Source organism: Salvelinus sp. IW2-2015, linkage group LG2, assembly GCF_002910315.2.
Source record: "Salvelinus sp. IW2-2015 linkage group LG2, ASM291031v2, whole genome shotgun sequence".
Classification (NCBI taxonomy): Eukaryota; Metazoa; Chordata; class Actinopteri; order Salmoniformes; family Salmonidae; genus Salvelinus; species Salvelinus sp. IW2-2015.
The window spans coordinates 35,977,212-36,001,108 of NC_036839.1; the positions used below are offsets into that span (position 1 = coordinate 35,977,212).

General features: G+C 42.8%; 1 protein-coding gene across 1 annotated transcript in view; it reads left to right on the forward strand.

Annotated features, from left to right (window-relative positions):
- Nucleotides 1-23,897, forward strand: part of LOC111979128 (glycogen synthase kinase-3 beta) — a 76,972-nt gene that overhangs the window by 25,971 nt on the left and 27,104 nt on the right. Inside the window, exon 2 of the mRNA XM_024009446.2 lies at nucleotides 21,254-21,447. Within this exon, the coding sequence (XP_023865214.2) occupies nucleotides 21,254-21,447 (194 nt within the window). The remainder of the gene's footprint in view (nucleotides 1-21,253; nucleotides 21,448-23,897) is intronic.

Consider the following 23,897-nt stretch of genomic DNA (forward strand, 5'->3'; position numbering starts at 1 on the left):
AATCACAAGTCGCCAGAACACCAGATGAGAAGAGTTACAGATCTTGTGAATAAAGCCACACCATGTTCAGATTTTTTAAGGAATGTTTTTACAGGGAAGAACAATTCGCGCCTTCCAAAAAAAATTTAAGTGCGCACTTCTCACTCCAAGAGGTTGTATACAACCCCTGAACGAGATAATCAACTGATTTCTGCTCTCACTTCCGCATGACACCCAGGGGAAGGTGTATGACGTGTTTCTACAGTCATAAGTGACATGCCCTTTTATAGACAAGGTCTTAAAGAGAGACTTCGCATTTGGAAATCTCACTTCCGGATAGGAAAATGTCTGTAAAAAGAGTTCTGTTTCACTTAGAGAAATAATTCTATTTAATATGCATATTGTACGAGCAAGAATTGAGTACGAGGCCGTTTAAATATCATACGATTTTCTCCAAAAGTGAAAACAGCACCCCCTTGTCCTCAACAGGTTAACAGTCTGATGGCCTTGAGATAGAAGCTGTTTTTCAGTCTCTCAGTCCCAGCTTTGATGCACCTGTACTGACCATGCTTTTTGGATGATAGCGGGGTGAACAGGCAGTGGCTCGGGTGGTTGTTGTTCTTGATGATCTTTTTGGCCTTCCTGTGACATCTGGTGGTGTAGGTGTCCTGGAGGGCAAGTAGTTTGCCCCCGGTGATGCGTTTTGCAGACTTCACTACCCTCTGGAGAGACCCCACTACCCTTCTTCACCACACTGTGTGGGTGGAGCATTTCAGTTTGTCCGTGATGTGTACGCCAAGGAACTTAAAACGTTCCACCTTGTGGATAGGGGCGTGCTCCCTCTGCTGTTTCCTGAAGTCCAGGATCATCTCCTTTGTTTTGTTGACGTTGAGTGTGAGGTTATTTTCCTGACACCACACTCCGAGGGCCCTCACCTCCTCCCTGTAGACCGTCTCGTCATTGTTTGTAATCAAGCCTACCACTGTAGTGTCGTCTGCAAACYTGATGATTGAGTTGGAGGCGTGCATGGCCACACAGTCATGGGTGAACAGGGAGTACAGGAGAGGGCTGAGAACACACCCTTGTGGGGCCCCAGTGTTGAGGATCAGCGGGGTGGAGATGTTGTTTCCTACCCTCACCACCTGGGGGCGTCCCGTCAGGAAGTCCAGGACCCAGTTGCACAGGGCGGGGTCGAGACCCAGGGTCTCGAGCTTAATGACGAGTTTGGAGGGTACTATTGTGTTAAATGCTGAGCTGTAGTCAGTGAACAGCATTCTTACATAGGTATTCCTCTTGTCCAGATGGGTTAGGGCAGTGTGCAGTGTGATTGCGATTGCGTCGTCTGTGGAACTATTGGGGCGGTAAGCAAATTGTAGTGGGTCTAGGGTGTCAGGTAGGGTGGAGGTGATATGATCCTTGACTAGTCTCTCAAAGCACTTCATGATGACGGAAGTGAGTGCTACAGGGCTCAGTTACCTTAGCTTTCTTGGGTACAGGAACAATGGTGGCCCTCTTGAAGCATGTGGGAACAGCAGACTGGGATAGGGATTGATTGAATATGTCCGTAAACACACCAGCCAGCTGGTCTGCGCATGCTCTGAGGACGCGGCTAGGGATGCCGTATGGGCCGGCAGCCTTGCAAGGGTTAACACGTTTAAATGTTTTACTCACGTTGGCTGCGGTGAAGGAGAGCCCGCAGGTTTTGGTAGCTGGCCGTGTCGGTAGCACTGTATTGTCCTCAAAGCGAGCAAAGAAGTTGTTTAGTTTGTTTGGGAGCAAGAAATCGGGGTCTGTGACGGGGCTGGTTTTCTTTTTGTAGTCTGTGATTGACTGTAGACCCTGCCACATACCTCTCTTGTCTGAGCCGTTGAATTGCAACTATACTTTGTCTCTATACTGACGCTTAGCTTGTTTGATTGCCTTGCGGAGGGATTAGCTACACTTTTGTATTCGGTCATGTTTCCGGTCGCCTTGCCATGATCAAAAGCAGTGGTTCGCGCTAGATAACCTCCAACGAATGACAGAATATCTGCTATTTGACAAAATCTAGTTGACGATTATACAGATAGCAGATCAGCTCATGAATAGCGGGGAGATGAAGATAAATTRTTTAAATATCAAGATATCTCAACGCGGACCAACTCTGTTACATTTTTCCCGTATCTACTCTCATACCGTTTGTTGATCACACATTCTTTACCGAAGCTCTCATATGGGCAGCAATACGAGACAGTGCCAAAACAGGGGAAATGTTATAGCGGTATTTTGACGCATTGGCGAGACATGCTTTAAATATGCAACCTATGGATTAACAGTCAATTACCATGAGACCGGCAGCCTTTTGCATGACAATAACCTGCTGACAAAATTTCATGACTGCCACAGCCCTAGTTGAAACGACTAGCACACAGCTAGAGGTCTCTTCACAGTCCCCAAGTCCAGAATAGACTATGGGAAACGCATGATACTACATAGAGCTATGACTACATAGAACTCTATTCCATATCAAGTAACTCATGCAAGCTGATTTAAAAAGCAGATAAAACTACACCTTATGGACTGTGAAGAGACAGAGACACACAGGCACACATATGCATACACACACACATGCTACCACACACACTCTACACACACGTACATTGTAATATTGTTATATTGCTGTATTGTAGATATGTTGTGGTAGAGTAGTGTGTAATAATGTGTTGTATTGTAGATATGTTGTGGTAGAGTAGTGTGTAATAATGTGTTGTGTGATGTACTGTTTTATTTTGAATTGATTGGATCCCAGGAAGAGTAGCCTTGGCAGCAGCTAATGGGGATCCCTAATAAAATACAAATACAATAGAGCATGCTGGGAAATATTATAATGATGGACATGGTTTTTGAGAGTGTGTGATGGATTGTACCTTTTTATATTCAAMATTTTGGGAACAAAAATGTTGTCTGGCGAACACCTAACTCTCGAAGTCCCCCTGACAGTCTGGAATGGCTCTCTGATGTTGTCTGCAAACTGTGTCTAATGAAGGGGGCTGTGCTTTTAATGGTTGGCTCTCCTCTGTGTCTTCCTCACTCTAACACCCACATGTACAGCTACACACAACCCCCAAGGGCCACCCACTTCCATTACAACTTCTGGATTTTTAAAGAAAGGTCTCAACCCTCAACAAAAAAAACATTCCCCTCGCACAATTTCTGAGGTACCGTACTGTACCATGTGAGATTATATGTGTACCTTTGAAGGTACATTATGTGTATTTTGATATTTTTGTACTCCCGGGAGCAATACTGTACCCTAAGCGTACCCTTTTTTCTGAGAGTGTAGACGATGACTTTGATTGACAAGGTGTTGTAATATCCAGATGTCAGGTATCTCTGCCTCAGGCCACACCCATAGGACAGTACTGCTCCAGGGGTCCTCGATTGGCCCTCAACTCTAAGAGACAGAGGGAAGGGGGAGAGAGAGAAGGAGGGGGGAGAGAGAAGGAGGGGGAGAGAGAGGGCGGGGAGAGATATAGAAGGGGGAGAGAGAAGGAGGGGGTAGAGAGGAAGGGGGAGAGAGAAGGAGGGGAGAGAGAGAGGGAGGGGGGAGAGAGAGGGGGTGAGAGAGAGGGAGGGGAGAGAGAGGGAGGGTAGAGAGAGAGAGGGGAGAGGGAAGGAGAGAGAGGGAGGGGGAGAGAGAGGGAGGGGGGGGAGAGAGGGAGGGGGCGGAGGTGAGAGAGAGAGGGAGGGGAGAGAGGGAGGGGGATAGATGTCTCGCTGTACATTCCAAAAACTACCCTGCTCCCCAACGTCAGCCATACACTGTAGACTCTTGACCCGCTCACCCACGTGTGTGTCTGTGAATGTGACTGTGTCTGTGACTTCATTTGTGTATGCATGTACAGTCATGGCCAAAAGTTTTGAGAATGACACAAATATACATTTTCACAAAGTTTGCTGCTTCAGTGTCTTTAGATATTTTTGTCAGATGTTACTATGGAATACTGAAGTATAATTACAAGCATTTCATAAGTGTCAAAGGCTTTTATTGACAATTACATGAAGTTGATGCAAAGAGTCAATATTTGCAGTGTTGACCCTTCTTTTTCAAGACCTCTGCAATCCACCCTTGTCACGACTTCCGCCGAAGTCGGTCCCTCTCCTTGTTCGGGCGGCATTCGGCGGTCGACGTCACCGGCCTTCTAGCCATCACTGATCCACTTTTCATTTTCCATTTGTTTTGTCTTTGTTTTCTACACACCTGGTTTCAATTTCTCCCATTACATGTTCATTATTTAACCCTCTGGTTCCCCCATGTTTGTGTGCGTGTTTGTTTTATTGTAAGGCTGTATTTGACGGCTGGTATTATTGTTGCCGGGTTTTGATGTTACGCCCGTTTATTTCGTGGTACCGGTATTTTTCCAACACCATAGTATTTTGTTTGTACTGGTGTTTTCTTGAATTAAATACCTTGTCCACGCATCTCAGCTCTCCTGCGCCTGACTCCTTTCTCCAGTTACCCACTGTTACGATTGTCGTCGGGAGAAGGAGAGGAGGACCAAAGTGCAGCGTGGGACGTATCCATAATACTTTTAATAAAGATGAACATGCGAACAAAAACAACAAAACAACCAACGAACAGTTCTGAAAGGTGCAACAAACACTAAACAGAAAATAACTACCGACAAACATAGGTGGGAACAGGCTACCTAAGTATGGTTCTCAATCAGAGACAACAATAAACAGCTGCCTCTGATTGAGAACCACACACGGCCAAACACAAAGAAATAGACAACATAGAACACCAGACATAGAATGCCCACCCCAACTCACGCCCTGACCAACCCAAAATAGAGACAAAATAGAGACAAAAAGAGATAAAAAGGATCTCTAAGGTCAGGGCGTGACACCCACAACCTTGACAACCCTGGCATGCTGTCAATTAACTTCTGGGCCACATCCTGACTGCTGGCAGCCCTTTCTTGCATAATCAATGCTTGGAGTTTGTCAGAATTTGTAGGTTTTTGTTTGTCCACCCACCTCTTGAGGATTGACCTCAAGTTCTCAATGGGATTAAGGTCTGGGGAGTTTCCTGGCCATGGACCCAAAATATCGATGTTTTGTTCCCCGAGCCACTTAGTTATCACTTTTACTTTATGTCAAGGTGCTCCATTATGCTGGAAAAGGCATTGTTCATCACCAAACTGTTCCTGGATGGTTGGGAGAAGTTGCTCTCGGAAGATGCGTTGGTACCATTCTTTATTCATGGCTGTGTTCTTAGGCAAAAATGTGAGCGAGCCCACTCCCTTGGCTGCGAAGCAACCCCACACATGAATGGTCTCAGGATGCTTTCCTGTTGGCATGACACAGGACTGATGGTAGCGCTCACCTTGTCTTCTCCGGACAAGCTTTTTTCCGGATGCCCMAAACAATCGGAAAGGGKATTCATCAGAGAAAATKACTTTACCCCAGTCCTCAGCAGTCCAATCCCTGTACCTTTTGCAGAATATCAGTCTGTCCCTGATGTTTTTCCTGGAGAGAAGTGGCTTCTTTGCTGCCCTTCTTGACACCAGGCCATCCTCCAAATGTCTTTGTCTCACTGTGCATGCAGATGCACTCACACCTGCTTGCTGCCATTCCTGAGCACGGTCTGTACTGGTGGTGCCACGATCCCGCAGCTGAATCAACTTTAGGAGATGGTCCTGACGCTTGCTGGACTTTCTTGGGCGCCCTGAAGCCTTCACAACAATTGAACCGCTCTCCTTGAAGTTCTTGATGATCCGATAAATGTTTGATTTCGGTGCAATCTTACTGGCAGCAATATCCTTGCCTGTGAATTCCTTTTTGTGCAAAGCAATGATGACGGCACGTGTTTCCTTGCAGGTAACCATGATTGACAGAGGAAGAACAATGATTCCAAGCACCACACTCCTTTTGAAGATTCCAGTCTGTTATTCGAACTCAATCAGCATGACAGAGTGATCCTCGTACTTGTCGTCCTTGTCCTCGTCAACACTCACACTTGTGTTAACGAGATAATCACTGACATGATGTCAGCTGGTCCTTTTGTGGCAGGGCTGAAATGCAGTAGAAATGTTTTTTGGGGATTCAGTTCATTTGCATGGCAAATAAGGACTTTGCAATTAATTGCAATTCAACTGATCACTCYTCATAACATTCTAGAGTATATGAAAATTGCCATCATACAAACTGAGGCAGCAGACTTTGTGAAATTAATATTTGTGTTATTCTCAAACCTTTTTGCCACACCTGTACTGTACCACTTCATTTGAACGTGGATAATTGGGTAATATTTAGTTGAGACGTTGATCATTGAGATTACAGTGATGCAACGATATGACACTTTTGGCCGATACCAATATCCRATATTTTCCTTGCCAAGATACCGTTATTTAAAAAAATTGAGGCCTTTTAAGCATTCTAGCACATGGACGCAGCGGTCTAAGGAAATGGATATCAGTGCAAGAGGCGTCACTACAGTCCCTGGTTTGAATCAAGGCTGTATCACATCCGGCCGTGATTGGGAGTCCCAAAGGACGGTGCACAATTGGCCCAGCGTCGCCAGGGCTGTCATTGTAAAAAATAGTTTGTTCTTAACTGACTTGCCAGTTAAATAAAAGTCACACACACACGCACCACACTGACCAAAAAGTTATTATGTTTGCATTTACATATGTCCCCATTACCAGTAAAACATAATCAAAACCTACTTCTTTCACTTACTTGCTGTACTGTTTCGTTGTTCATTTGTTCAGTCGTTTCATTCTCAACCAGGATTTCTATGGAACACCGTTTGGGTCTTTGCGTGTCAAAAAAGATACACGTCAAATAACACTATTTGACGTGTCAAATAACATGACATAATCAATTTCAGTAGCTATAGATAGCTAGCTAACTATATAGCTAGGTGTCATTATCTAAAATAACTGTAAGCCAGTTCTTATTTGATTAATGAGAGAATGATTTATTTAAGCTTGTATTTCTTTCATCACATTCCCAGTGGGTCAGAAGTTTACGTACACTCAATTAGTATTTGGTAGCATAGCCGGTAAATTGTTTAACTTGGGCCTTCCACAAGTTTCCCACAATAAGTTGGGTAAATTTTGGCCCATTCCTCCTGACAGAGCTGGTGTAACTGAGTCAGGTTTGTAGGCCTCCTTGCTCGCACATGCTTTTTTTAGTTCTGCCCACAAATGTTCTATAGGATTGAGGTCAGGGCTTTGTGACGGCCATTCCAATACCTTGACGTTGTTGTCCTTAAGCCATTTTGCCACAACTTTGGAAGTATGCTTGGGGTCATTGTCCATTTGGAGACCCATTTGCGACCAAGCTTTAACTTCCTGACTGATGTCTGATGTTGGTTCAATATATCCACATAATTCTTCCTACCTCATGATGCCATCTATTTTGTGAAGTGCACCAGTCCCTCCTGCAGCAAAGCACTCCCACAACATGATGCTGCCACCCCCGTGCTTCACGGTTGTGATGGTGTTCTTCGGCTTGCAAGCCTCCCCATTTTTCCTCCAAACATAACGATGGTCATTATGGCCAAACAGTTCTATTTTTGTTTCATCATACATTTCTCCAAAAAATACAATCTTTGTCCCCATGTGCAGTTGCAAACCATAGTCTGGCTTTTTTATGGCGGTTTTGGATCAGTGGCTTCTTCCTTGCTGAGTGACCTTTCAGGTTATATCGATATAGGACTCGTTTTACTGTGGATATAGATACTTTTGTACCTGTTTCCTCCAGCATCTTCACAAGGGCCTTTGCTGTTGTTCTGGGATTGATTTCCACTTTTCGCACCAAAGTACGTTCATCTCTAGTAGACAGAACGTGTCTCCTTCCTGAGCGGTATGACGGCTGCGTGGTCCCATGGTGTTTATACTTTCATACTATTGTTTGTACAGATGAACGTGGTAGCTTCAGGCATTTGGAAATTGCTCCCAAGGATGAACCAGACTTGTGGAGGTCCACAATTTTTTTCTGAGGTCTTGGCTGATTTCTTTTGATTTCCCATGATGTCAAGCAAATAGGCACTGAGTTTGAAGGTAGCCCTTGAAATACATCCACCTCCAATTGACTCAAATTATTTCAATTAGCCTATCTGAAGCTTCTAAAGCCATGACATCATTTTCTGGAATTTTCCAAGMTGTTTAAAGGCACAGTAAACTTCTGACCCACAGGAATTGTGATACAGTGAATTATATGTGAAATAATCTGTCTGCAAATTTTTKGGGGAAAAATGACTTGTGTCATGCACAAAGTAGATGTCCTAACCGACTTGCCCAAAACTATAGTTTGTTAAGAAAAAAATTGTGGAGTGGTTAAAAAAGCAGTTTTAATTACTCCAACCTACGTGTATGTAAACTTCAGACATCAACTGTAGGTATACACGTCAGCTTTGACATCGGTTTTTCACATTTGRCTTAAACTAGACATCGGCCGATAACGATGTTGGCATTTTTAGCTAATATTGTCCGATTCCGATATGTTCACCGATATATCGTGCGTCCCTAATTACAACCTCTATTCACCCACTCAAAAAGAAAGCCAGTAGTTAGTTGAATTTCCAATATGTTATCACTATGCTTTCAAAAACCTAAAAGCACAACCAAATTCCAATGGAAAAACAAAGTCTGATTTTTGGTTTACTTGTCACCCAAATGTCTATCACTGCGCTTTCAACCATTTAAAAGCACAGCAATGTTAAAATATCTGACATTGTATTCCCATTTTATTTATTTATACAACATATTAATATGCTTCATCTAATAGCAGAACCAAATGACCTGGATTGCAATTGAGATTACAAGTGATCAATCCCGTTTGAGATTCTGCACAGATTATTACAGCAATTGTGAAGATCTGTACAGACCTGCAAAGACCTATGCATGCTATCTTGAACATGCACGCTTTATATGATTACATATGTGAAAATGTGTAGTAACAGTAGCCTCCATGTGGTCATGGATGTTACTCATTTGAATTAGTTTGTAAAATAGCCTTAAAGGAAAATTCCACCTAAAAACTATATTTTGGTATTACTTTCATTAGCCCAWTGTTGAMATAGTCCCAAAAGGTTTTGCTTTCAGCAATCAAGTGTTCAAGATATGGAACTTTCAACTCACAGAAATCATCCCCGTATCAGTAAAAACAATGGACCAACCGGCTCGATTCGCTATTTTGTAGCTAAATTTGAAATAGTGTTTTTTTACATTGAATAAAAGTAGAGACTCAGAGCTTGAACATGGTATATATTTGGGGCGGCAGGTTTCTTAGTGGGTAGAGTGTTGGGCCAGTAACTGAAAGGTTGCTAGATCGAATCCCGAGCTGACAAGTTTAAAATCTGTCGTTCTGCCCCTGAACAAGGCAGCATAACCCACTGTAACATAACCCACTGTTCCTAGGCCGTCATTGTAAATAAGAATTTGTTCTTAATGTTCTTAACTGACTTGCCTAGTTAAATGAAGATCAAATAAAAAATTAAATATCATAAGCTGCAGTTGAGTATCAATGGGAAAGTAATTCTGCTTTGAAAGTTGATAAAACTTGTAACCCCACTTTTGAGAAAATGGCACTTGAATGTCGTGGTACACCTACTGGAGAGCTCTTCTTTGTCTACAGCATCGTTCACACCCTCTTAAGCCTTAGCCACACCCAGCTCTTTAAGGGTTCGTGTGAGGCCACGTGCTAAACAGAGTGAGTATGGTAATGTACTAAACAACCAAAGATTTCAAGACTAAAGGCTGGTAGCCTGGCGGTCCAAMATAGCATAACTGGTGTATTTTAACACCAATAAACCCATCTGTTTAAAAATGCAAACCAGGCAACTAAAAGCAACTTTCTAAACAATGTTTTGATTAATTTCTAGTTTGTTAGCTAGCACACRTTCAAGTAATAACCAAATCATATAGCTGACGATGTCTTAACTAATTTGTATTCATAATTACAGGAAAATAAACTCACAACAAGATCATTATTTTCCAGTTAATGGATAGCTAATGACAGAACATAGCTTACTGTTGTGAGTGTGACGAAATAAAAGCAGAGTATTCTACCGGAGAATTTAACTTTGGTGCAGGTCATGTTGTTCTTCACATTACCGTCTCTGGTAAACACACACTATATCAAATAGTGTTTATTTGTCACATGCACAGGTGTAAACGGTACAGGGAAATGGTTACTTACATAGTGGAGTCTTTTGTTTAGATATGTAGCTAGCTAGCTAAACAACAATTAACCATAATCCCAACTCATAACGTTACTACCCTGCATGAATCTGCAGGTAGCTAAAGCTAACCATCTAACTTAGGTTCAATGTTAGCTAGCTAGCTAGCAAGCTAACATTAGCAATAACTAGCAATGCAAATGATTCTGAGATACAAATAATATTACTACACAGATCGTACACGTAACATTAGCTAGCGAGCCAGCCAGCTAACATTAGCAAGCTAGCTTTAACTTGCAATGAAAATGACTGTCTGACAAAATAATAAAATATACAGTAGCAGTCAAAAGTTTGGACACCTACTCATTCAAGGGTTTTTCTTTATTTTAACTATTTTCTACATTGTATAATAATAGTGAAGACATCAAAACTATGAAATAACACATATGGAATCATGTAGTAACCAAAAAAGTGTTAAACAAATCAAAATAGATTTTAGATTTTAGATTCTTCAAAGTAGCCACCCTTTGCCTTGATGACAGCTTTGCACACTCTTGGCAAGTAACATACACATCTCAATATCAACTGTTCAGAGTATACTGTTTGAATCAGGCCTTCATGGTCAAATTGCTGCAAAGACACCACAACTAAAGGACACCAATAATAAGAAGAGACTTGGACATGGCCCAAGCAAGAGCAATGGACATTAGACCGGTGGAAATCTGTCCTTTGGTCTGATGAGTTAAAATTTGAGATTTTTGGTTCCAACTGCCGTGTCTTTGTGAGACAGAGAGTAGGGTAGGTGAACAGATTATCTCCGCATGTGTGGTTCCCACCCTGAAGCATGGAGGAGGAGTTGTGATGGTGTAGGGGTGCTTTGTTATTAAGGCACATGCAAATTCACATGTTACAGAAGGATTTTCTGCCAAAAAATGCATTTTGATGAAAAATAAATGTTTACTTTCAAATGCCTCTACTGTGAAGCAGTGACGTGCGACATACGCCTAGTTTCCTGAAACGAGTCACATTTAGGGACTCGGTCAACAATGGACYAATGAAAGAAATACCCCAAAATTGTTTTTGGGTTGAGTTTTCCTTTAACTTTAGGCTATTTACTATATTACAAACATAATATTGAATTGTGTATGACAATGCAAACAGATATCAACATTTAAAGGTTATGTATCTACTGCTTAGGTAGTTCCATATGAGCCACCGGCTTAATCCCATTCTTTAACTAACATTTTTTGGGTTGAGTTGGAGACGCAAATCCAACAAATCATTTGTTGACTTTTCGACAAGTTAATAGGCTATTTATTGTATTTCAAAAGTGTTATTGAATTGTGTTTGATGGTCAACGCAACCAACATTTGGAAGGAGATTTATCTTCTGCTTGGATAGTTCAATCTGTGCCACTGACTTAGTCTGGCTTTAATTCCAGTTCGTCTTCAATTCATAATTGAAATGTTGGATTGACATCTCCATCTCAACCAAAAATGTAAGTATAAAAATAGGACTAAATCAAATTAAACTTGAAATGCACTATAAATAAAGTTTGATTTGATTTAGTCCTAATGTTTTAATTTCGATTTTTATTTGAGATGGAGATGTTAATTCTTATTTTGTAGACAAAGTGGAATTAAAGCCAGACTAAGTCAGTGGCACAGATGGAACTATCTAAGCAGAAGATACATCTCCTTCAGATGTTGATATTTGTTTGCATTGACAACCAAACACAATTCAATACCACTAAATAGCATTCAATTTGAAATCAACCAGAGCTTGAAACCCTAGGCCTATTTTATTGTGCCTATTTTTAGATAAGTTTAGAAACAATAGATGTTGATGACTTTGAAAACGCTATAAAGGCCTAAATAGTATCATTGATGATAAATTACTTTTAAAGTATGGTCACATTTCATCAGTTTTGGAAAAAGTGACCAATTGCCTTAAATAGAAAATGAAAGTGAAAGTCACCCTGTAAAATACTACTTGAGTAAAAGTCTAAAAGTATTTGGTTTTAAATATACTTAAGTATCAAATGTAAATGTAATTGAAAAAAATATACTTAAGTATCAAAAGTTAAAGTTTTAATTTCACATTCCTTATATTAAGCAAACGAGACGGCACGGTTTCCTTGAGATAAAGAGATAAAGGTGCCCAAAGTTGACCTATTTTGCTTACCCCACCATACCATGAGACATCCATCTCTTCATCACTGGAAAAGAGAAACGTTGGAGATAAAAGCTTACAAAGAGGTTTGTGAAACAATTTAATATTTTCTGGCAACAATTTTTTTTACCTTTAAATTTCTATTTTATAAAAGCTCGTAAATTCAGATTTTTTTTTCATATTGGCAAATGCTGTAGTTTAGACCTTATATTACATAATCCATTTTTTGAGGTGTTGTGCTGCACGCCATAGGTTGAGACACAACATGCTTTTTAATTCATGACGGCATCACTTTTGGCAGAAATGCAGAAATAGGTGATGTGGAGGTAAGGGCTAAGGTTGTGTGTTTGTTTGTGTATTTGTGTGTGGGTGTTTGTGGATGATGTGGAAGTTTGTTATGGTTTCAGGAAGTGAAGAGGCGTTCTTGAAACAATCCTGCTGGATGGTGTAAGCAGAGTTCTATACCCTTCCAACCTCTCTCTCTCTCTCTCTCTCTTTCTCCGCTCTTTTTCCCTCCCACTCCCTCCCTCCCTCGCCCTCTCTCCCTTTCTCTCTCTCCTCTCCCTCCCTCCTCTAGTTTCTTTCTTTTCTCCTTTTCTTGTTGTGGAAAGTCTATTTTGTAATTTTTGTGTCACAGAACCCCATTTCATTTCCTGCACACCCAGTCAGAAGAGATGCAGTGTGTATTCTGTGTATGGTGTGTGTGTGTGTGTGTGTGTGTGTGTGTGTGTGTTGTGTGTGTTGTGTGTGTGTGTGTGTTGTTGTTGTGTGTGTGTGTGTGTGTGTTGTGTGTGTGGTGTGTGTGTGTGTGTGTGTGTTGTGTGTGTGTCTGCAGGTGGCCCAGTCAGATCCAGAGCAGGTCTAAGCTGAGTGTGTGAGTGTTGTCTCTGATTGGGGTTAAAGACTGCATCACTGCAGGGCTGCTGGAATAATTACTGCTGCTTAAACCTTTCCTCTACAACACACACCATCAACCAAATGAATGTTTTCCTTTCCGGTACAGCATTTATCCACTGTCTCATTTGGACAGGTTCAGAAGCTGTAAGTAGGCATTCAGTACCAACATGTCTTGTTTCTTGTGCTCAGTCGGTGTCAAGGCTTTAGGCCTAGTTCACTGTCTCCTCTGCAGCTGCTACCTGCTGTCTCACTGCCTGCCCGCCTGTCAGCACTGCATCTACACTCACCACAGGAGCAGCTGCTATGCTGTCTCACTGCCTGCCCGCCTGTCAGCACTGCATCTACACTCACCACAGGAGCTGCTACTGCTGTCTCACTGCCTGCCCGCTGTCAGCACTGCATCTACACTCACCACAGGAGCAGCTGCTACTGCTGTCTCACTGCCTGCCCGCCTGTCAGCACTGCATCTACACTCACCACAGGAGCAGCTGCTACTGCTGTCTCACTGCAGTGCGTGTGTGTGTGCGTGCTGACAGTGGTCCATGTGATAGAACATCTCTATGTACTGTCTCAACACATTCAGGTTGGATGATATGGAATATGGAATGGAAGCCTTATATTGAAGATATTCATTTTATTTTATTTTAGCTAATGTGTAATCTACTTTACCTGGGTCTTGTGTAAGGGATGGATAATGTAAATGTGACTTGGCTGTCTGTGAGAGAACTTTAGACAGAGGTTTAGTATTTTAGCTGGCTAGGGAGAGTCTGTGAGTTTCTAGATTTGAGTGTGAGGGAGATCCAGTGTGTATAGATGTCAAGTGTGTTGGGAGCGCACTGAAGGTACGTGAGGAGTCAAACGCAGGAGAGCAGAAATGTCAGTGTAGCGTGTAACTTTTAATCAGGGCAAGTCCAAAACAAACACAGTCCAGTACAAATACCCAAAACCCAATGGGAACAAACAGTTCACCCTTAAGGCGTAGAACCACAACGCACCTTACTAAAATCACTACACGCGAAAAAATACACTGAGGAAAGCCTYCACAAGCAACAAGAAAAAATAATCCCGCATAAACCTAAGCGGGGAAACAGGGTAAATATACACACAGAAATCAAAGCAAATGAAAACCAGGTGTGACAGAACCAAAGACAAAACAAACGGAAAAGGAAACATGGATTGGTGATGGCTAGTAGGTCAGCGACCGCCRAGCCCCGYCCGAACAGGGAGAGGAGCCACCTTCGGTGGAAGTGGTGACGAAGTGTGAGTGAGAGTCAGGCAATATGGCCGCCAGAGCTGTCAATTTTTTTACATAGGCATTGACATTTATGGATGATTATAATATGAACTAGAGGTCGACCGGTTAATCGGAATGGCCAATTAATTAGGTCCGATATCAAGTTCTCATAACAATCGGAAATCGGTAATTTTGGAAGCCGATTGTATTTTTTTAACACCTTTATTTAACTAGGCAAGTCAGTTAAGAACACGTTCTTATTTTCAATGACGGCCTAGGAACGGTGGGTTAACTTCCTTGTTCAGGGGCAGAACGACAGATTTTTACCTTGTCTGCTCAGGGATTCAATCTTGCAACCTTACGGTTAACTAGTCCAACGCTCTAACCACCTGCCTCATGAAGAGCCCGCCTGTTACGCAAATGCAATAAGAAGCCAAGGTAAGTTGCTAGCTAGCATTAAACTTATCTTATAAAAAACAATCARTCAATCAATCAGAATCACTAGTTATAACTACACATGGTTGATGATATTACTAGTTTATCTAGCGTGTTCTGCGTTGCATATAATCGATGCAGTGCGCATTCGCGAAAAAGGACTGTCGTTGCTCCAACGTGTACCTAACCATAAACATCAATGCCTTTCTTAAAATCAATACACAGAAGTATATATTTTTAAACCTGCATATTTAGCTAAAAGATATCCAGGTTAGCAGGCAATATTAACCAGTTGAAATTGTGTCACTTCTCTTGTGTTCATTGCCCGCAGAGTCAGGGTATATGCAACAGTTTGGGCCGCCTGGCTCATTGCGAACTAATTTGCCAGATTTTACGTAATTATGACATAACATTGAAGGTTGTGCAATGTAACAGGAATATTTAGACTTATAGATGCCACCCGTTAGATAAAATACGGAACGGTTCCGTATTTCACTGAAAGAATAAATGTTTTGTTTTCGAGATGATAGTTTCCGGATTCGATCATATTAATGACCTAAGGCTCGTATTCTGGTTGTTATTATGTATAATTAATTCTATGATTTGATAGAGCAGCCTGACTGAGCGATGGTAGGCACCAGCAGGCTCGTAAGCATTCATTCAAACAGCACTTTCGTGTGTTTTGCCAGCAGCTCTTCGCAATGCTTCAAGCATTGCGCTGTTTATGACTTCAAACCTATCAACTCCTGAGATTAGGCTGGTGTAACCGATGTGAAATGGCTAGCTAGTTAGCGGGGTGCGCGCTATTAGCGTTTCAAACGTCACTCGCTCTGAGACTTGGAGTAGTTGTTCCCCTTGCTCTGCATGGGTAACGCTGCTTCGAGGTTGGCTGTTGTCGATGTGTTCCTGGTTCGAGCCCAGGTAGGAGCAAGGAGAGGGATGGAAGCTATACTGTTACACTGGCAATACTAAAGTGCCTATAAGAACATACAATAGTCAAAGGTATATGAAATACAAATCGTATAGAGAGAAATAGTCCTATAAATCCTATAGTAACTACAACCTAAAACTTCTTACCTGGGAATATTGAAGACTCATGTTAAAAGGAACCACCAGCTTTCATATGTTCTCATGTTCTGAGCATGGAACTTAAACGTTAGCTTTCTTATATGGCACATATTGCACTTTTACTTTCTTCTCCAACACTTTGTTTTTGCATTATTTAAACCAAATTGAACATGTGTCATTATTTATTTGAGGCTAAATTGATTTTATTGATGTATTATATTAAGTTAAAATAAGTGTTCATTCAGTATTGTTGTAATTGTCATTATTACAAATACATTTTACAAATCGGCCGATTAATCGGTATCGGCCTTTTTTGGTCATCCAATAATCGGTATCGGCGTTGAAAAATCATAATCGGTCGACCTCTAATATGAACAGATTTCATTCATAGCTTGATTTGCAGTTGGTGGTTGGGGTGGGTGCTATGCAGTTTTGGGGTTGAGTTAGGGGTGGTAACAGGGGTGGGGCCTTGGCCTGGGGATGTATAGTGGTGGTATGGCTGTGGCATGCACCATGGCACGCGACACACACAGTATGCTAGGCAGTTCTGGTTATCCTTTAACAAGAAGTTTACAGGACTTTAACCCTGACATAGATAGAGGCTTCAAACACACACACACACACATACACACACACACGCACACACGCACACACACACACACACACTCTCCAGTGCACTTCAGTTTAAACCCACTTAAACAGGAGTAGGCTTTCCATTAATCCTAAGGGAAAGGAATGCCGTGCAACTTACTGTAGAGGAAGGAACTAGAGGAGAGGGGGACAGTTAGAGGAGGAAAAGAGAGCTTGTATGTGAAAATGATATTTCGTCTAGGTTGGCCAGGCTCTCAGATTTACATTTAACATTTTAGTGATTTAGCAGGCGCTCTTATCCAGAGCAATTTACATGAGCAATTAGGGCTAAGTGCCTTGCTCATACTGCAGCATTATGGGTCTTGACTACGATCATATGTGTTTAAAAATGTAAACCATGCAAGTCACTGGCTGATATTCAAACCCAGTCCCATTAATGTTTAGTAAAGCATGACTGTTATAATGTGTATGATTGCGTAATATCATGCAAGTGTGTCAGGCTTCATAATATAACTCTGACAGTGTGATCATGTGAGTTTTTATTTTTTTATTTTTTTATTTCACCTTTATTTAACCACGTAAGCTAGTTGAGAACAAGTTCTCATTTACAACTGCGACCTGGCCAAGCAGTGCGACACAAACAACAACACAGAGTTATACATGGAATAAACAAKCATACAGTCAATAACACAATAGAGGAAAAAAKAAAGTCTATATACAGTGTGTGCAAATGGCGTGAGGAGGTAAGGCAATAAATAGGCCATAGTAGCAAAGTAATTACAATTTAGCAAATGAACACTGGAGTGATAGAGGAGCAGAAGGGGATGTGCAAGTAGAAATACTGTTGTGCAAAAGAGCAGAAAAGTTAATAAAAACAGTATGGGGATGAGGTAGGTAGATTGGGTGGTCTATTTATAGAAGGGCTATGTACTGCTGCAGCGATCGGTTAGCTGCTCAGATAGTTGAAGTTTAAAGTAAGTGAGGGAAATATAAGTCTCCAGCTCAGCGATTTTTGCAATTCGTTCAAGTCATTGGCAGCAGAGAACTGGAAAGAAAGGCAGCCAAAGGAGGTSTTGGCTTTGGGGAGGACCAGTGAAATATATCTGCTGGAGCGCGTGCTACGGGTGGGTGTTGTTATCGTGACCAGTGAGCTGAGATAAGGCGGAGCTTTACCTAGCATTGACTTATAGATGACCTGGAGCCAGTGGATCTGGCGACGAATATATAGCGAGGGCCAGCCGACTAGAGCATAGAGGTCGCAGTGGTGGGTGGTATATGGGGCTTTGGTGACAAAACAGAAGGCACTGTGATAGACTGCATCCAGTTTGCTGAGTAGAGTGTTGGAAGCTATTTTGTAAATGACATCGCCGAAGTCGAGGATCGGTAGGTTAGTCAGTTTTACGAGGGTATGTTTGGCGGCGTAAGTGAAGGAGGCTTTGTTGCGAAATAGGAAGCTCATTCTAGATGTCATTTTGGATTGGAGATGTTTAATATGAGTCTGGAAGGAGAGTTTACAGTCTAGCCAGACACCTAGGTATTTGTAGTTGTCCACATATTCTAAGTCAGAACCGTCCAGAGTAGTGATGCTAGTCGTGCGGGCGGGTGTGGGCAGCGAATGGTTGAAAAGCATGCATTTAGTTTTACTAGCGTTTAAGAGCAGTTGGAGGCCACGGAAGGACTGTTGTATGGCATTGAAGCTCGTTTGGAGGTTAGTTAACACAGTGTCCAAAGAAGGGCCAGATGTATACAGAATGGTGTCGTCTGCGTAGAGGTGGATCAGGGAATCACCCGCTGCAAGAGCGACATCGTTGCTATATACAGAGAAAAGAGTCGGCCAGAGAATTGAACCATGTGGTACCCCCATAGAGACTGCCAGAGGTCCGGACAACAGGCCCTCCGATTTGACACACTGAACTCTGTCTGAGAAGTAGTTGGTGAACCAGGCGAGGCAGTCGTTTGAGAAACCAAGGCTGTTGAGTCAGCCGATAAGAATACGGTGATTGACAGAGTCGAAAGCCTTGGCCAGGTCGATGAAGACGACTGCACAGTATTGTCTTTTATCAATGGCGGTTATGATATCGTTTAGTACCTTGAGCGTGGCTGAGGTGCACCCGTGACCAGCTCGTAAACTGGATTGCACAGCGGAGAAGGTACGGTGGGATTCGAAATGGTCGGTGATCTGTTTATTACCTTGGCTTTAGAAAGGCATGGCAGGATGGATATAGGTCTATAACAGTTTGGATCTAGAGTGTCACCACCTTTGAAGAGGGAGATGACCGTGGCAGGTTTCCAATCTTTGGGGATCTCGGTCGATGCGAAAGAGAGGTTGAACAGACTGGTAATAGGGGTTGCAACAATGGCGGCGGATACTTTTAGAAAGAGATTGTCTAGCCCAGCTGATTTGTACGGGTCCAGGTTTTGCAGCTCTTTCAGAACATCTGCTATCTGGATTTGGGTGAAGGAGAAGCTGGAGAGGCTTGGGAAATAGCTGCGGGGGGTGTGGAGCTCTTGGCCAGGTTTTGGGTAGCCAGGAGGAAAGCATGGCCAGCCGTAGAGAAATGCTTATTGAAATTCTCGATTATCGTGGATTTATCGGTGGTGACAGTGTTACCTAGCCTCAGTGCAGTGGGCAGCTGGGAGGAGGTGCTTTTATTCTCCATGGACTTTACAGTGTCCCAAAACTTTTTTTGAGTTAGAGCTACAGGATGCAAATTTCTGTATGAAAAAGCTAGCCTTTGCTTTCCTGACTGCCTGTATTGGTTCCTGACTTCCCTGAAAAGTTGCATATCGCGGGGACTATTCAATGCTAGTGCAATCTGCCACAGGATGTTTTTGTGCTGGTCAAGGGCAGTCAGGTCTGGAGGGAAGCAAGGGCTATATCTGTTCTTMGTTTAAGATGGTGAGGAAATTACTTTTAAAGAATGACCAGGCATCCTCTACTGATGTCATGAGGTCAATATCCTTCCAGGATACCCGGGACAGGTCGATTAGAAAGGCCTGCTTGCAGAAGTGTTTTAGGGAGCGTTTGACAGTGATGAGGGGTGGTCGTTTGACCGCAGACCATAGCGGATGAAGGCAATGAGGCAGTGATTGCTGAGATCCTGATTAAAAACAGCAGAGGTGTATTTGGAAGGCAAGTTGGTCAGGATAATATCTATGAGGGTGCACATGTTTACGGATTTACGGTTGTACCTGGTGGGTTCCTTGATCATTTGTGTGAGATAGATGGCATCTAGCTTAGATTGTAGGACTGCCGGGGTGTTAAGCATACCCCAGTTTAGGTCACCTAACAGAACGAACTCTGAAGATAGATGGGGGGCAATCAATTCACATATGGTGTCCAGGGCACAGCTGGGAGCTGAGGGGGGTCGGTAGCAGGCGGCAACAGTGAGAGACTTATTTCTGGAGAGATTCATTTTTAAAATTAGAAGCTCGAACTGTTTGGGCATAGACCTGGAAAGTATGACAGAGCTTTGCAGGCTGTCTCTGGAGTAGATTGCAACTCCTCCCCTTTGGCAGTTCCAGCTTGACGGAAAATGTTGTAGTTGGGTATGGACATTTTTGGTGGCCTTCCTAAGCCAGGATTCAGACACGGCAAGGACATCAGGGTTGGCGGAGTGTGCTAAAGCAGTGAGTAAAACAAACTTAGGGAGGAGGCTTCTGATGTTAACATACATGAAACCAAGGCTTTTTCGGTTACARAAGTCAACAATTGAGAGTGCCTGGGGACACGCAGGGCCTGGGTTAACCTCCACATCACCCGAGGAACAGAGGAGTAGTAGGATGAGGGTACGGCTAAAGGCTATCAAACCTGGCCATCTAGTGCATTGGGGACAGAGAATAAAAGGAGCAGATTTCTGGGCGTGTTAGAATAGATTCAGGGCATAATGTACAGACAGGGCTATGGTGGGGTGCGGGTACAGTGGAGGTAAACCCAGGCACCCGAGTGATGATAAGAGGGGTTGCATCTCTGGATGGGCTAGTTATGTTGGGTGAGGTCACCGCATGTGTGGGAGGTGGGACAAAGGAGGTATCTGAGGCATGCTGAGTGGGACTAGGGGCTCCGCAGTAAACTAAATCAATGATAACTATCCTAAACAACAGTGTACAAGGCATATTGACATTTGAGAGAGATATAAAGCGAGGCATAAAGCAATCACTGGTGTTGATTGGGAGAGCTAGATAAGACAACAACAGGTAAGACAACAACAGCTAATCAGCTAAGACAACAACAGCAGGTCAAATGGCGATGAATGGGCAGAGAGGGCCGGTTAACTACACACAGGGCCTGAGTTCGGGSCTAGGGCCGACAGATAAACAAAGGTAGACAAAGTGGAGTACCGTGATTAATGAACAGTCCAGCAGGCATCAGCTATGTAGCCAAGTGCTCATAGGGTCCAGTGAACAGCAATAGATGGAACAGGGAAGCCGCGGGGTAGTCGTTACTACGCTAGCACGCCGTATACACAGCGTTTAAAGTTAGCGTGTCAGTTAGTGAGTGTGTCAGGCTTTGTAATATAACGCTGACAGTGTGATCATGTGAGTGTGTCAGGCTTTGTAATATAACTCTGACAGTGTGATCATGTGAGTGTGTCTGTCATCTAGTCTCGCTTGTTTATTTGTCATTAGACACACTCTTCACTTAAGGTCACTGAAGACTATCTCACCCCTTCTCTACCCTCATCCTCTCTCTGTACCTCCTGCAGGGGACAAGGATGGCAGTAAGGTGACAACGGTGATGGCCACCCCAGGCCAAGGGCCCGACAGGCCCCAAGAGGTCAGCTATACAGACACCAAGGTGATTGGGAACGGCTCCTTCGGAGTGGTCTACCAGGCCAAGCTGTGTGACTCTGGAGAGCTGCTGGCCATCAAGAAGGTTCTGCAGGACAAGAGGTTTAAGGTAAGAGAGACTGCAGCGTGCTCGCAGACACACACACGACCGCACATTTCTCTGATCTCATGAAACGATTACATCATTCTTGTCTTTTCAAAGATATCATCCTTCATTCATCTTTCAGATGAAGTCTTTGTCTTCCATCCTTTCTTTGTAACGGATGACTTTCATTCAGAGTGGGTTCTACTATAAAGGACGACTCCATCCATTCACACTACTGTTCTCTGGTCTTTTGTGAATGGATTACAGGCTCCACACTCTGTTAGTAGAACAAAGAGGGGGACAAACACACACACTATACAGGTGTCCCTCAGTTCCCTGCCACTCTCTAGTCTAGGTCCAGTACTACAGAAACAAACTCATTAATCTACATCTGCTCAGTAGTAGCAGTGAATGCACAGATGGCTGTGCAATGTAGCATTGTGTTTTGCGTGTGTGTGCATGTGCRTGCGCGTGTGTCAAGGTCCAGATTGTCGCCATGTTAACCCAATTTCTCCTAGGCCTGACGATACCATCACTATCTCAATGTGGGGCTGTGAATAGGACTGACTGTTGTGTTGCTGTTGTCTTTGTCAGATCACTAGCTTTGCCCTCAGAAGTCTTGGACTTATTCTCCTAATTGTTAGCTTTGGAGCAACAGATGTACTTAAGCATTTGGTTTGACTACTTTCTGATACAGAGTGCAGTGATGTGTGCTGAAACTATTGCCCGTCATAAAGCGTAATGCACTATGTAGAACTGTCCAGTGGCTTCAATACAGTGGTAACTGCATTCATATAGATCAGGGGTGTCAAATTCACTCCATGGAGTGCCTAGTGTCTTTTAGGTTTTTGTGTTTTCCTTTCAATTAAGACCTAGACAACCAGGTGAGGGGAGTCCCTTACTAATTAGTGACCTTAATTCATCAATCACGTACAAGGGAGGAGCGAAAATCGTCAGACACTCGGTCCTCAGTGGAATGAGTTTGACACATGATATAGATAATATCACCATAATCTATGACCAGAAGGAATGTTGACTGAATTATTTGTTTTCTGCTATTTAACAAAAAGCATGACCAGTCCTATAAAATAAGCCCATTTGAATTCTTAAAGTTAGACTCTAACTAAATGCTAAATATTGTTGCCACAAGCAGCACCACAGATATTGAGATGATCGAGATGCAAGACTTCGCTCTCACACAGTYACACACAGTATGTGCACGGGTTCGCTTCACACTGTTCACAGTGAGGTAGCCAGGGAAGTTTCAACGCTCTTAGTTGTTGTGGAAATTATTTTCTGCATCTACGTCATCAATGAGTCTACCTTAAAATTCTTAACTAATTCATTAAAATGCTTTTTGAAGGAAAGCCTATCATCAATCCAGATGCCTATACACAGGAGCATGATCAATGAGGCCACCATCCAATGTACGCATGCAGAAATGATCAGATCATTTCTTACCTTATTTGGAAAATAACATATACTTCATTTTACCTGCATTAAGTACCAATTTCAGTTCTGCAAGGCAATAGCATACACAACAGTGTCATCTGCATACAGGTGAAATATATATATTTTTAAAGATAAACCAATATTCTTAATGTAAATAGTAAAAAGAACCGGACCAAGAATCGATCCTTATGGGACACCCTTTGTTATGTCCAGAAAACTGGATTCAACACCATCAGTAAATACACACTGCCTTCTGTCCGTTTAATCATTTTCAAACCAGTTACTTGCAGATGGGTTCTTAGGCTGCGTTTAGACAGGCAGCCCAATTCTGATCTTTTTCCACTAATTGGTCTTTTGACCAATCACATTAGATCTTTTTCAGAATTGGGCAGCCTGTATAAAATCAGCCCTAGTCAGACGTAGAGGTTTGGCTGTTCTGTTTTTCCTCTTTTTCTGTTCTCTCTCTCCCTCACTCCCTATGTGTGGACTGTTATGAAGAATGAACTCAATGAGTGTTGAGCGCTAAGTCTCCTCACATGACTGCTGCACACACACGCAAACACATGCGAACAGTTCACACACACACCAACATCTTTGTCTCCTCCTCTGTTTCTCTCTCTTTCTGCAGTGTGCCTCACACAAGGAGTGAGCCTTAAGCTGGGAGCTTTGTGACCAGTAGGCATATGTGCACGCACGCAAGCACACACGCGCACACACACACACACACACACACACACACACACACACACACACACACACACAACACACACACACACACACACAACACACACACACACACACACACACACACACACACACACACACTCACGTGAGCAGGCTCTGTACCATAATGCAGCTGGCTAAAGTAACTGTGTGTGTGTGTTCTAATGTCAAGCGTATGGGTGGGCTCAGGCTTCTCCCAATGTATCTTGGGATATGTCCCTCTGGACTTTTTTGAGGGATCATATTGCAGCCCAGTGGAAGAATTACAGTGTAATACCCATAGTGTGTAAGTATAGCGT